At 45.0% G+C, this 13,996-nt stretch overlaps 1 protein-coding gene across 5 annotated transcripts in view; it reads right to left on the bottom strand.

Moving 5' to 3' along the window:
* The window catches only part of DPP6 (dipeptidyl peptidase like 6), a 1,137,219-nt gene that overhangs the window by 171,120 nt on the left and 952,103 nt on the right, over nucleotides 1-13,996 (bottom strand). For all 5 annotated transcript variants that reach the window (XM_063813862.1, XM_016956857.4, XM_024357619.3 and 2 more), the window contains 1 exon segment: nucleotides 1,331-1,451. In XM_063813862.1, coding sequence (XP_063669932.1) covers nucleotides 1,331-1,451 — 121 coding nt within the window.

The raw sequence follows: 13,996 nt of genomic DNA, 5'->3' as shown, positions 1-13,996 counted from the left end.
AGGAGGCTGAGAAGAGCTTGGGTTGTTCATCAGCCCTGTGCTGGAAAGCATACGGTTACTCTAGCCACATGTGGAATTCAAAAAAGGTAATTACCCTGAGCTTGAACAATGCCTTTCCCCAATAAATATTCCTTACCTTGTGTAAACTTGGGCCAATTATTTAACCTAACCATGCCTCATCTGTGAAATAGAACCTTGTTATGAAAGTACTATGAACTGAATGTCTGTGTCCCCCCAAATTCATATATTGAAACCCAAATCCCTAAGGTGATGGGGTTGGGAGGTGGCGCCTTATAAGGTGATGAGGTCATGAGGGTGTTGCCCCTATGAATGGGATTTATGCCCTTATAAAGAGATAAAAAGATAAAAAGATTCATGCCCTTGTAAAGAGATAAAAAGACCAGAGCTCTCTCTACTCTGCCAGGTGAGGACATAAGAAGACAGCCATGTACCAGTGAGGAAGAGAGCCCTCACCAGACAGTGGGTCTGCCAGCACCCTGAGCTTGGACTTCCCAGGCTTCAGAGGTGTGAGAAATACATATTCATTGTTTAAGCTACCTAGTCTGTGGAATCTTGTTATATCTTGTTACAGCAGCCTGAACAAACTAAGACAGAGGGTGGAATGAAGTAACAGAAAACAAAGTGCTTCCAGCAGTGCCTGACAGCTAATAGCAATCAATATCTGGTTGTTATTGTTACGATGAAGGGTCATGAGCATGGAGACAGGTTATCAAAGTTTAAGAAGAGAGCTTCCCCCTCTGATTTCTAGTTATTTAATAATGTATACAGCATGAGTCTTCTGGTGCCAAAGGCAAACCAGTGGTAGAAAATGTCCAGCAAGGTGGAGGCGCTCTCAGCAGCAAGTCACTCTGATGATTTATTTGGAAAGATGCAACTCATTCTTTCTTTTCCAACTGTCCCCCTCCCAAGGCAAAACGAGGCACTTATGTCTTGGAGTGGGGTAGAGACACATGCATTTGCAGTCCCTGAGCATTCCCGGAAGTCACCTCCTGACATAATAAATCTCCCATTAACGGGCCTCCTGCCCTTCAGGGATGAATTGCAGGGCTCTGCAAAGCCCAAAGCCAGCACACCTGCCCCAGGTGAGTGCGCAACACTGCAGGCCCCTGACAACAGCCTGATGCTGTTCTCTGATGCTGATCAGCCTGATCCCAAAAGCTCTAACAAAATCTTTTAAATTTTGCAGAACCTCAAGAAACTGTAGTTTAATTTACAGTTAAAGTCAAAGAAAAATGAAAAAGAACCCAACTCCAATGTAGCAGCAGCAGCAACCACAAATCTTCCTTTTTTCTCTCTGTGCGCATCTTACCTTCATACAGCCAGTCACTGAGGCCATTGTAAATCACACCTTCCTTCCCAGTGGAGACTACACGGATGGCCTGTTTCCCGACATGTGCACAGTAGTAGATATTGTTTTCAAAAATAAATATCTAATTTGGAAAAAGAAAAAAAGCATAATATTAAGCAAGGAAGTGGTTATAAATAGGCTGTTCTTAAAAAATCTGAAATCATCAACCTGGTTTTCATTTTCCTGTTGTATTTATTAGACAGAACAAAGGCAGTCTCAAAATTCTTGGAGGTCTACCCACCTCCAACAGAATATACCTGTAAGGATTAACCAGAGGCTGAAATTCCACATTCTTCACCCAATGTTATCACTTACCATGACTGGACAATTTGTGGTCTGATACTTCTAGCTACTTAAAATCTGATATGGTTTGGATTTGTGTCCCCATCCAAATCTCATGTCAAATTTAATCCCCAGTGTTGGAGGCTGAGCCTGGTAGGAGGTGACTGGATCATGGAGGTAGATTTCTCCCTTGCTGTTCTCATGATAGTGAGGGAGTTCTCACAAGATTTGGTTGTTTAAAAGTGTGTAGCCCTCCCTCTGTGCTCTCTTCCTCCTCCTCCAGCCATGTAAGTTGTGCCTGCTTCCCTTCACCTTCCACCATGATTGAAAGTTTCCTGAGGCCTCCCCAACCATGCTTTCTATGTAGCCTGCAGAATCATGAGTCAATTAAACCTCTTTTTAAAATAAATTACCAAGTCTCAGGTAGTTCTTTCTAGCAATGTGAGAATGAATACAGAAAATTGGTACTGAGAAGGGGCCATTCTTACAAAGACACCTGAAAATGTGGAAGTGACTCTGGAACTTGGTAATAGGCAGAGGTTGAAACAGGTTGAAGGACTCAGAAGAAGACAGAGAGATGAGGGAAAGTTTGAAACTTCCTAGAGAATTGTTGGATGGTTGTGACCAAAATGCTGATAGTGATATAGACGATGAAGTCCAGGCTGAGGTGGTCTCAGATGGAGATAAGGAACTTATTGAAAATGGCAGCCAAGGTCACTTTTGTTATGCATGAGCAAATAGATGATTGGAAACTGGAATTTATATTTAAAAAGGGAAGCCGAGCATAAAAGTTTGGAAAATTTGCAGTCTGACTACGTGGTAGAAGAGAAAAACTCATTTTCTAGGGAGGAATTCAAGCCTGCTACAGAAATTTGCATAAATAAAAGGAACCAAATGTTAATCACCAAGACAATAAGGAAAACGTCTCCAAGGCATTTCAGAGAACTTTGAGGCAGCCCCTCCCATCACAGGCCTGGAGGCCTAGGAGGAAAGAATGGTTTCACGGGCCAGGCTCAGAGTCCCACTTCTCTGTGCAGCCTTGGTGCCCTGCATTGTGCCCACACCAGCTCCAGCCATGGCTAAAAGAGGCCAAGGTACAGCTCAGGCTGTTGCTTCAGAGGGTGCAAGCCCCAAGTCTTGGTGGCTTCCACTTGGTATTAAGCCTGTGGGTGTGCAGAGTGTGAGAGTTGAGGTTTGGGAGTCTCCACCTAAATTTCAGGATGTATGAAATGCCTGGAAGTCCAGGCAGAAGTCTGTTGTGGGGTGAAGCCCTCATGGAGATCCTCTACTGGGGCAGTGCAGAGGGGAAATGTGGGGTTGGAGCCTTCACACAGAGACCCCACTGGGGCACTGTCTAGTGGAGCTGTGAGAAGAGGGCCACTGTCTTCCAGACCCTAGAATGGTAGATCCACTGACAGCTTGCAGCATGCAACTGGAAAAGCCCCAGGCACTCAATGCCACCCTGTGAAAGCAGCTGAGAAGCTGAACCCTGCAGAGCTACAGGGCAGAGTGGCCCAAGATCATGGGAGACCACTGCTGTATCAGCATGCACTGGATATGAGTCATGGAGTCAATGGAGATCATTTTGCAGCTTTAAGATCTAATGACTGCCCTGCTGGGTTTCAGACTTGCATGTGGCCTGTAGCCCCTCTGTTTTGGCCAGTTTCTCCCATTTGGAATGGGAGTATTTACCCAATGCCTGTGTCCCCATTGTATTTTGGAAGTAACTATCTTGCTTTTGATTTTACAGGCTTATAGGCAGAAAAAACTTGCCTTGCCTCAGATAAGACTTTGGACTTAGACTTTTGGGTCAATGCTGGAATGAGTTAAGACTTTGGGAGATTGTTGGGAAGGCATGATTGTATTTTGAAATGTGAGAAGGACACGAGATCTGGGAGGGGACAGGAGTGGAATGATATGGTTTAGATTTGTGACCCCACCCAAATCTCATGTCAAATTATAATCCCTAATATTGGAGGTGGGGCCTGGTGGGAGGTGACTGGATCATGGGGGTGGATTTTCCCCTTGCTCTTCTTGATAGTGAGTGAATTCTCATGAGATCTGGCTGTTTAAAAGTGTATAGCACTCCCCCTTCACTCTCTTTCTCTTGCTCCCCCATGTAAGATGTGCCTGCTTCCCCTCTACAATGATTAAAAGTTTTCTGAGGCCTCTCCAGCCATGCTTCCTGTACAGCCAGCAGAACAGTGTGTCAATTAAACCTCTTTTCTTTATAAATGATCCAGTCTTGGGTAGTTCTTTAGAGCAATGTAAGAATGGACTAATACAATATCAAATTGGATTATTTTTACAATCCAATTTTTCCTAGCAATTAGGATTGATGGTCTGGGACACTGTAGATCTGGGTTTTATTCATTCAACAACATTCATTAACAATTATTCAGTGGGCACCTACTCTACAGTCACGGGGGATCACAGTGGTAAATAGGCGAGAACTCCAATGCGCCTTTATTCTAGTCACAATCTGTAAAAAGGCCAGACTCTAAGCAGGACAATGGTCTGATAGGAAGATTGTGGAGTTCTGGAAACACAAAACAGAGCTGCCTAACTCAGGCAAAGGGCAGGCAAGGTCTTCCTCAGAAAGCTATTGAAAAAACTTTACTGTTCTGATAAAATATGCATTACATACAATTTGCCATTTTAACCATTTTAAGTGTTCAGTTCAGTGCATTAAGTATGCTCATATTTTTGTGCAACCATCGCCACCATCCATCTCCAGAACCTTTCCCTCTTCCCAGACTGAAACTCTGTCCTCGTTAAATACTATTGTAACTCCCCATCCCTCCCCCAGCCCCTGGCACCCCTACTCTACTTCCTGTCTCTAGGGGTCTGACAACTCCAGGGACCTCATACAAGTGGAATCATACAGGAGGGGCAAGAGAGGATACTCAGGAGGCCAGGAGCCAGCTCCTGGAGGGTCTGGAAGCCACACTAAGGTGTCCCAAAGGCAATGGGAAGCCCCTGACAGAGGTGTGAGTAGGGGGCAACATGTTTACACTCGAGTCTCCTGAAGATGAGTATGGAGGCAGATGGTGTGGCGAAGAGAAGGGAGCCAGGCCTCAAATGAGAGGAGCCTGTTGCTATCATCTGAGGAGCACTAACCATGGAGATGGAGAAGGACCAGCCACTGAGACTATAAGAAGAACCCATTGACCATGGGAAGTGACCTGAGGTCTGGGGTGAAGTTGTGGGATGAGGCAAAGTTGCTCTCAAACTGATCTCTTGGGCCACTGGGTGATAGAGAACCATCTGCAGAGTTGGGGTACACTGGAAGATATTATAATTCTGACCTTGGGCAAGTTTCCCCCTCTCTGGGGAGAAGGGGGAGATGGTCTATGTTGGTGGTCCTCAGATTTTGATACATATTACATGGCCTGGGGAGCTTTTGAAAAACCTAATGCACAATCCACCAGACCAACCCAAAGTCAGAATCTCTAGGAATGGAATCCAGGCATCAGCATTTTAAAGAAACATCCCAGGTGATTACAATATGCAGCCAAATTTGAGAACCTGTGACCCAGGAACCACCTCATGTCTCCTGAAGCTCCTAAGCTATAAATTGTCCTACACAATGCATTTTCTGGTGCATGGATCAATTCTGCCCTGGGTTTTCTGTCTCTAAACTCTCTGCCCACATCCTTATGGGTACCTCACAAACTGATGCAGCCCAGACTGCAAATACCCAGTGTCTACAGAAATCAGGCATGCGGACCAAGAGTGGGGATCAAACCAGCTGTTTTCTTTTAGGAAATTCTAGGAAAGATATTGCAGTGTCATTTAAGAGACTATGGAGGGAAGGTATTTTGCATAATACAGGAAATTGCATGAATATGGAATTTTTTTTACTGAAAATATGAAAAAGGCAGTTTCTCCAGATTGTTCCCACGGAGGGATGGATCTGAAAGCAGTGGCAAATATTTGTTTTCTGCTCAGCCCTCCTGGTTCTTCAAGGATTCACTTCAGCCAGAAATGAGTTGGAAAACTTCCAGAAACAAGTATACAACCTAATTTAATTTCAGCAGCTGTTCTTATGAGTTTGCCTAAGGGTAAGATGTATTACTAAGTTTTAGCTTTTTTTTTTTTTAAATAAATGTGTTGTAAGCCTACAATGGATTTTTGTATCAAATCAGACCATAGCCAATTATTATTTTCAGTTAGTAAAGTTTGCTATGATGGATATTAAATCCTCTTTTTTTGCTTTGGTTTTATTTCTAATGGAAGGAAAATGAAAGAACAAGCTATAAAGAAGAGTGTATTTTGCTTTGAAGATCTTTCACATTTTCCTTTTTTTGAGAGAAAGGAGTCTTGCTCTGTCACCTAGGCTGGAGTGCAGTGGCTCAGTCTCAGCTCACTGTAAACCTGTTTCCTGGGCTTAAGCAATCCTCCCACTGAGCCTCCCAAGTAGCTGGGACTACAGATGCCAGCCACCACTCCTGGCTAATTTTTGTATTTTTTGTAGATGGGGTTTTGCCATGTTGCCCAGGCTGGTCTCAAACTCCTGAGCCCAAGTGATCCACCCACCTCAGCCTCCCAAAGTGCTGGGATTACAGGCATAAGCCACTGTGCCTCACATTCTCCTTTTGATATTCAGATTAAGATATCTGAGGAAAAGAAGATGGAAGGCATCAAGTTCTGCCTGTGGTTTTGCGATGCTAACCCCCGAGAGGCTGAGAAATCGTGGATGCTGAGATCAAATATTGGGTGAGTGACTGAATTTGTACTTTTTATCCACCATGTGTACAGCTGGCAGAGCACTCAGGCTCCTCCGAGTTCCCGAGATTCTTGTTCCTAAAGGGACTTGAAGCCTCCCTACGTGTGGCCTTCACTGTCTGGATTAGTCCACGCACCATCCCCAAGGCCTCACCCCACCCACCTGGAGCCACTCACAACCGTGGGCCACCCTCACTCAACTCCCTGCCTCCTGCTGCCGCCCCCGATTTATCTCATACGTCGCACTCCAGATTTGTCTTTACTGAAACACGATTTTTCTCATGTATTTTTTAAAAATCTGAAATAACTTTCTGCTTACTTCAGAATAAAGTTTAAATCTCTAGTCTGCGACCCAAATCCCTCCACAATCAAGACGTAACTTTCAGTCCTGCAGAAGTCATTGAGGTCCCATGATTCAGGGTTAGGGATGTCATTGGCCCTAAGGAGTTTCCATTCACAGTGGGAATCTGGATCTAACCAGCTCAGTGTGCTCCAGACTACACGATGGTGTCTGCAACACGTGCTGGGAGCACAGAGGATGTGCTGCATGGCCTGGGCCAGCTGCTGGACTGTTATCTGCCTCAGTTTCTCCATTTGTCAGCAGAGATAATAATAAAACCTCATCTTTTGTTGTTGTTGTTTTTGGAAGACAGGGTCTTTCTCTGTTGTGCAGGCTGGAGTGCAGTGGTGTGATCATAGCTCACTGCAGCCTCAACCTCCTGGGCTCAAGCAATCCTCCTGCCTCAGCCTCCCAGGTAGCTGGGACCATAGGCACACAACCACCATAGCCAGGCACCTATCTATGTATCTATCTATCTATATCTTTTTTTTTTTTTTTGGTAGAGATGGGGTCTCACTATGTTGCCTAGGCTGGTCTTGAACTCCTGGCCTCAAGTGATCCTCCTGCCTTGGCTTCCCAAGTGTTGGGATTAGAGGTGTGAGCCACTGTGCATGGCCAATAGAATCTAATCTTAAATGGATGTGAAGAGCAAGTGAGTCAACCAACTCAAAGTACGTAAAACAGTGGCTGGCCTGAATGAAGTAAATGCTCAGTCACATCTGTTGCTGTTACTGTCTCCCTTATAAAAAATCCATTCTCTCTGAAGGGGTTAGAACAGGCTTCACAGCAGGTGTCATCTGAGCTAGAATGTTAAGGATTAATGCTTTTAATTATGATCAGGTCTAGCTTATCTACTTCTTTTTCTTTTTTTCTTTTATTTTTTATGCTTTTGGTGTCACAGCTAAAAATCCATCGCCAAATCCAAGGTCATGAACATTTCCCTTATGCTTCTATGATTTTTACAGTTTTCACTTATATTTAGGTCTTTGATGTATTTTGGGTAAATTTTTGTATATGTTGGGCAGACACTTCGAAAATGCTTTATGAGCATTAACTCACTTGATCTTTAAAAATAACCCTATGGGGCAGGTACTATCATTCCTGCTTTGTAGATGAAGACACAGGAGCACAGAGCTGTTAAGTAACTTGCCCAGCAGCTGGTGGGTCAGGGGTGCGGCTGGGATTGAAACCAGGTTGTACGAGGCAGTTAAATGCCTTGCCCAAGGTCAGCAGTTAACAGAAGAAGGAGCCAGGATTGGACCTTACACAGCAGGTTCCAGAACTTGTGGTCTGATAATTACAGCACGTTGCAACTTGAAAGCAACTTGCTAAATAAATGAAAGATGTGATTTTTAACCAAAAATGCACCAGACCATAAACAACTTTGATCAGAATGCCACCTCTCACATTCTCTTCCTCACTCAGAAGGAAACTGATGTCAGAAGCTCACACTCATGAGACCCATACGGAAGAACCAGGTGGGGATGGAAGGATGCCTCCCTGTCATTGTCACAGCATATCTCCAGCAGACATGGCAGCTGCGTCAGCAGCTGGCCCCATTCTGCCCTCTTCTCGAGGCTTATTGGGGAAAGACCTCTTGCTGGGAGTTTTGTCGTCAGCTGCCCGGTGACTGCAGGCCCACACTGGCAGGAGACCCTTCTCACTGAAAGACCCATCAGTCAAGGACCCTGTCAGCTGGCTCAGCACTTGCATTCCGTTCTGGTGAAGGGGCTGCCCATCCCTTTTTCAGGATGGCCTTTGCCCTGTGGGCACTCAGCCAGTACCTGCATCTGCAATGGATTCTGTGGCCTCAAACCAACTGTGGCACTGGGGCCTTGCAGTGGGAGATGCTGTTGAAACACCCGAGCCCACTGTCCACTGGAACCCCTGACCTGCTGCAGCCGGGGGGCCCTGCCATGCTGGAGCAGGGCATGTGCTCTCTGCCATCCTGGAGCAGGGCATGTGCTCTCTGCCATCAAACCTTGGTTCCTTCTTCCAGAAAACTTTTACAAGGTAAATGCTCAGGTCTCCAAAACATACTGAGATGTACATAAGGCCCAGGAGAATGATGACGTCTGCTTTGTGGTCCTCACGTGGGACTATCCAGCCCCCACTAGTAAGCGATGGGGACACTCACAGGCTTTTCCAGGACAGGCAAGGCCACTGTCTCTACTTCCTCCATGCTGCCTTGCCCTGGTGCCCTGCCTGGAAGCTCTGCCTGCTGGTGCCTCCTCTCCTGGGCATGGCACAGGTGTGTTCCCTCCTCAGTCCATCGATTCACTCTTCTCCTCACCCAAATGCTCTGTTTTCCTTGGCACCTATCCAGATCCTGCCCTCTTGTAAGCCTCTGCTCAGCTCTCAACCTGCCAGCAGGAAGCCTCAACAATCTCTGTCCGTCACAGACCTTCTGTGTTTATGCTGTACTCCCTCCTCACCAACAGAACAGATCCTACAGGCCGAGAGGTTCTGGGAAGCAGATGCAGGAGCACGGGGGAGAGGATAAGGGAGGTTGGACGTGGGCGCAGGATGAGGCCTGCTCTCCAGTCTGGTCCCTGGCACCCCCTGAAACCCACAGACAGAGGCCTTCACGTTGATGCTGAAGCAATGTCCACTCAAGCACAAGTGAGCTCTTTTCAGAGCAATGACAATCGGCACAGCCTCGGAAGACTCCGTTTCCCATTTCTGCTGAACACTAGACCACCACAGCTGATGGGGGCAGTGACCTGCGGAGAAGAGCAGCGACTCCAGGCCAAGGGAGGCAGGGGAACTGCGTGCCGGGTGCCTGGCCTCCACGGAGGGCCCTGTCCAATGCCTGCTGGAAGCCGACTGTGCAGACTCAACTCTTTACAAATATTCAGTAGCCTCTGCAGACCTCACCAGTAGAGTGAGGTCTGTGTCAGGGCAGTGGGCAAATTCCTCAGCAGAGTGAGTCACATGAATCATTCCCACTGTGTATCCATACTTGACACCCCAGATTTTTCCTGTGGGATCATCTGGTCTTCTCCACTGACTAGATTTCAAATTTTATGAGAGCAGGGTCCACATGTCATTTTTCCTTTGAGTTCCAACCTTCCTTCCTTCCACCCCCATGGCCACATTACTTCTGTGTATCTTTAATTTCATGCAAACTGGAAGGATGGAAGTTTTGCTGGCATCCCCAGCCCATACAGCCAACTTTGGAGCCCCCAGATCCCAGCAGAACATCATTGCTCTGGAGAGGCTGGGATGTAACCAAGACAAGCCCAGCGTAGATAACATCCGAGTGTAGGAAGCCCATCAATCACCCAAATACGCCGCCACAGTAGCCTCTGTACTCGAGTTTGAAGAACAAGAGAGAAGGAGTCATAAGCGATGGGAGAAGGCTACCACTCTCTGATTCACAACTAAAAAGAAAACATATGGAAAGTAGAATATCTTGAATTTTTGAAGGAGCAATGGGGTAAAACCTAGAAAGTCCCAAGATGTTCAGACACAACAAGAGTGGTGCTTCTGAGCAGTGGGGGGATGAATCATTTCCTAGATGTGACCCAAAGGCAGAGAGATAAAGATCTTAAAGAAGTGGAAGACTCACTTTGGGAGGCCAAGGCGGGTGGATCACCTGAGGTCAGAAGTTCGAGACCAGCCTGGCCAACACAGTGAAACCTGTTTCTACTAAAAACACAAAATTTAGCCAGGCATGGTGGTGGGTGCCTGTAATCCCAGCTACTTGGGACACTGAGGCTGGAGAATCACTTGAATCTGGGAGGTGGAGGTTGCAGTGAGCTGAGCTCATGCCACTGCACTCCAGCCTGGGCAACAAGAGCAAAACTCAGTCTCAAAAAAAAAAAAAAAAGGAGGAGGAAGTCTAAAACCCAGGCAAGCCAGCTTTAAAGAGGACCTCACTGTGGGTTCCACAGTGACTGAAGTTGGGGGGGTGTGGGAGTAGAATAGAGACAAAAACTCAGAGCAAAGGGCTGAACTTTTAAAATTTTTCATTTAGAAGTTTTATTCAAAGTAATCTTGATGTGAAGAATGAAATTAGACCCCAATTTCTCACCACTTAAAAAAATCAACTCAAAATGGTTTAAAGACTTAGCCATAAGACCCAAACTTATAAAACAACAAGAAGAAAGCACAGTGGAAATACTTCATGTCATTAGTCTGGGCAAGGATTTTATAGAAAAGAACTCAAAGGCACAGGCACAAACACAAAAATAGAAAAAGGCGATTACAGTAAACTAAAAAGCTTCGCACAGCCAAAGAAACAATCGACAGAGTGAAGAGACAGCCTGCAGAATGGGAGGAAATATCTGCAAACGACGCATCTGACGAGGGGTTAGTATCCATAATACATAAGGAACTCAAACAACTCAATAGCAAAAACCAAATCATTTGATTAAAAAATGGGCAAGAGAACTGAATAGACATTTTCCAAAAGAAGACATACAGATGGCAAACAGGTCTAGGAGAAAATCTTCAACATCACTAATCATCAGAGAAATGCAAATGAAAACAACAATGACATACCATCTCACCCCCGTTAGAATGGCTGTTATCAGAAAGACAAAAATTAACAAATGCTGGTGAGGATATGGATAAGGGGGGGCCTTTTATACACTGTTGGTGGAAATGTAAATTACTATAACCACTAGGGAAACAAGTACGGAGGTTCCTCAAAAAATGAAAAATAGAGCTACATGATCCAGCAATCATATGGTTGTATACTGGGTAGACATCCAAAGCAAATGAAATCAGTAAGCTGAGATACGTGCACTTCCATGTTCACTGCAGCACTATTCACAACAGGCAAGACATGGAATCAACCCAAGTGTCCATCGATGGATGAATGAATGTAGAAAATGTGGTATACATGTATACAAGGAAATAGTATTTAGCCAAAGAAAAGAATGAAATCCTGTCATTTGCAGCAGCATGGATGAACCTAGAGGACACTAGGTTAAGTGAAATAAGCCAGGTACAAAAAGCCAAATATCACATAGTCTCACTCATATGTGGCATCTAAAACATTGCTCTCATAGAAGTAGAGAGTAGAACGGTACTGGGAAGGGGCTGGGAAGGGTGTGTGTGTGTGTGTGTGTGTGTGTGTTTGTGTGCAAGTGGGTAATGGGGAGACTGGTCAATGTTACATTGAGGTAGAAGGAATAAGTCCTAGTATTCCATTACACAGTTGGGTGATAATGGTTAACAATAATATATTGTCTATTCAAAATATCTAGAAGAGAAGATTTTGTGTGTTGTTACCACAAATAAATGATAAATGTTTGAGCTGATGAATCTGCTAATTACTGTAATTTGATAATTACACATTGTATACATGTATTGAAACATCACACTTATCTGGGTGTGGTGGCTCACACCTGTAATCCCAGCACTTTGGGAGGCTGAGGTGGGCAGATCACGAGGTCAGGAGTTCAAGACCAGCCTGACCAACATGAAGAAACTCTGTCTCTACTAAAAATACAAAATTAGCTGTGCGTTGTGGTGCACGCCTGTAATCCCAGTTACTTGGGAGGCTGAGGCAGGAGAATTGCTTGAACCTGGGAGGCTGAGGTTGCAGTGAGCTGAGATCCCACAACTGCACTCCAGCCTGGGCAACAGAGCAAGACTGTGTCTCAAAAAACAGCAACAATAACAACAAACAAACAAACAAAAATCACACTGTACCACATTAAATAAGTACAATTATTATGTGTAATCTAAAAAGAAAATAAAATTTTAAAAATGGCATAATATATTGAGCTATCTTGAAAACCATTCAGGAGAAAAAAAATCATGCTCTCTTTTTGAGTAAATTCTATGTCTGGAACCAACTAACCCATGCATCTGTTTACCTGACATTTGTTGGTCATTAAAGATACCACACTTGATCAGGCATGCACCTGCTCTCCTACATCCAGGAGCAGCATATAATATAAAGGGGCAGTAAACTATAGCTGGGGGTGAAGAAGGAAGGCTTTAGAGGAGGGGCCTGGAGAATTCATTCAGTGTGCATGGGAGAGAGCTGAAGGGAGAACTCTTCAGATGTCGGCATCCATGTGTGGAAAGGCTCACAGATCTGATGCATTTAGGGGACTACAAGTAGGTGGGAAGAGCTGTAAAATAGTAAGTGGGTAGGGATGCAGGGTGGTAAAAGACACAGCAAGGGTGGGGGACAGGTCAGGCTATGGGAAGACTTGTGTTCCAGGTGGGAGAAGCCTTGTGTTCCAGGGAAGTTGGGGCTTCATTTTTTTTGTGATGGGTAAACTTGGAAAGCAAAGTCATAGAAGAGCCAGAAAATCAGATTTTCATTTCAGAAATATCACCATGACGGCTGAGGGAAGATGGGAGGCATAAGTCTGGAGGTGGGGAGGCCTAAGAAATAGTGAAAGCACAAACTACAAAAATGAGATCTAAAAGAAGATGGATTTGAAAAATATTAGGATTCAGAATCTACAGGGTGTGGGTGTGTGGCAGGAACAGAAGGAAATAAATATGATTTCTCATCCTCACACCTAGGTGACAGAGTGTACGGGTTACTAAGAATTAAGATGGGAAATGAAGAAGGAAGAGAAGGTTTGGAGAAGGAAGTCAGAGTGGGGTTTGGGCAGGTTGACTGTGAGATGCCTCTGAGACTTCCAGGTAGTTGCTCCATAGGCAACTGGAAGTTAGTGTTTAAAGAGAGACAGGAGACAGAGATGGCAGGTTCATTACCTATGGATGACAGGCAAAACCACATTTTATACAACATAAAGTCCCTCAAAACAAAGTACTTCTTGAGCAAAGGGTACAGCTGAGGGTGACAGCCAGGGGAACATCAATTTTCATCAGGTGGGTGGATGAGGTTCCATTTGGTGTCAGCACTCACACTGAATTTCCTCACATTTGACGGCTGCAGGGTACCATTTGGGCTATTGCAGACGAAAATTGTCTCATAATTCAAGTACTTAAAATAGCCTATCACAATCCCACTTCATCTGCATCATATTAGCAAGTGTTCCAATGATAAGGTCGGAAAATTGTATGAGTGTGTGATTCCTTGTCTGAAAAGTATTTTGAAATTAAAGTAGGCCTCAGTGTACATTAGCTCAACAAATATTCCTTTTATAAAATGTTATCCTGGCTGGGTGCAGTGGCTCATGCCTGTAATCCCAGCACTTTGGGAGGCCTAGGCAGGTGGATCATCTGATGTTAGGAGTTCGAGACCAGCCTGGCCAACAAGATGAAAACCCATCTCTACTTAAAAAATACAAAAATTAGCCAGGTGTGGTGGCAGGTGCCTGTAATCCCAGTTACTTGGG

This window comes from Pan troglodytes, chromosome 6, assembly GCF_028858775.2.
Source record: "Pan troglodytes isolate AG18354 chromosome 6, NHGRI_mPanTro3-v2.0_pri, whole genome shotgun sequence".
NCBI classification, from domain to species: domain Eukaryota; kingdom Metazoa; phylum Chordata; class Mammalia; order Primates; family Hominidae; genus Pan; species Pan troglodytes.
The sequence above is the reverse complement of the archived record's forward strand: the minus strand, read 5'-3'. Positions and strand labels throughout refer to the sequence as shown.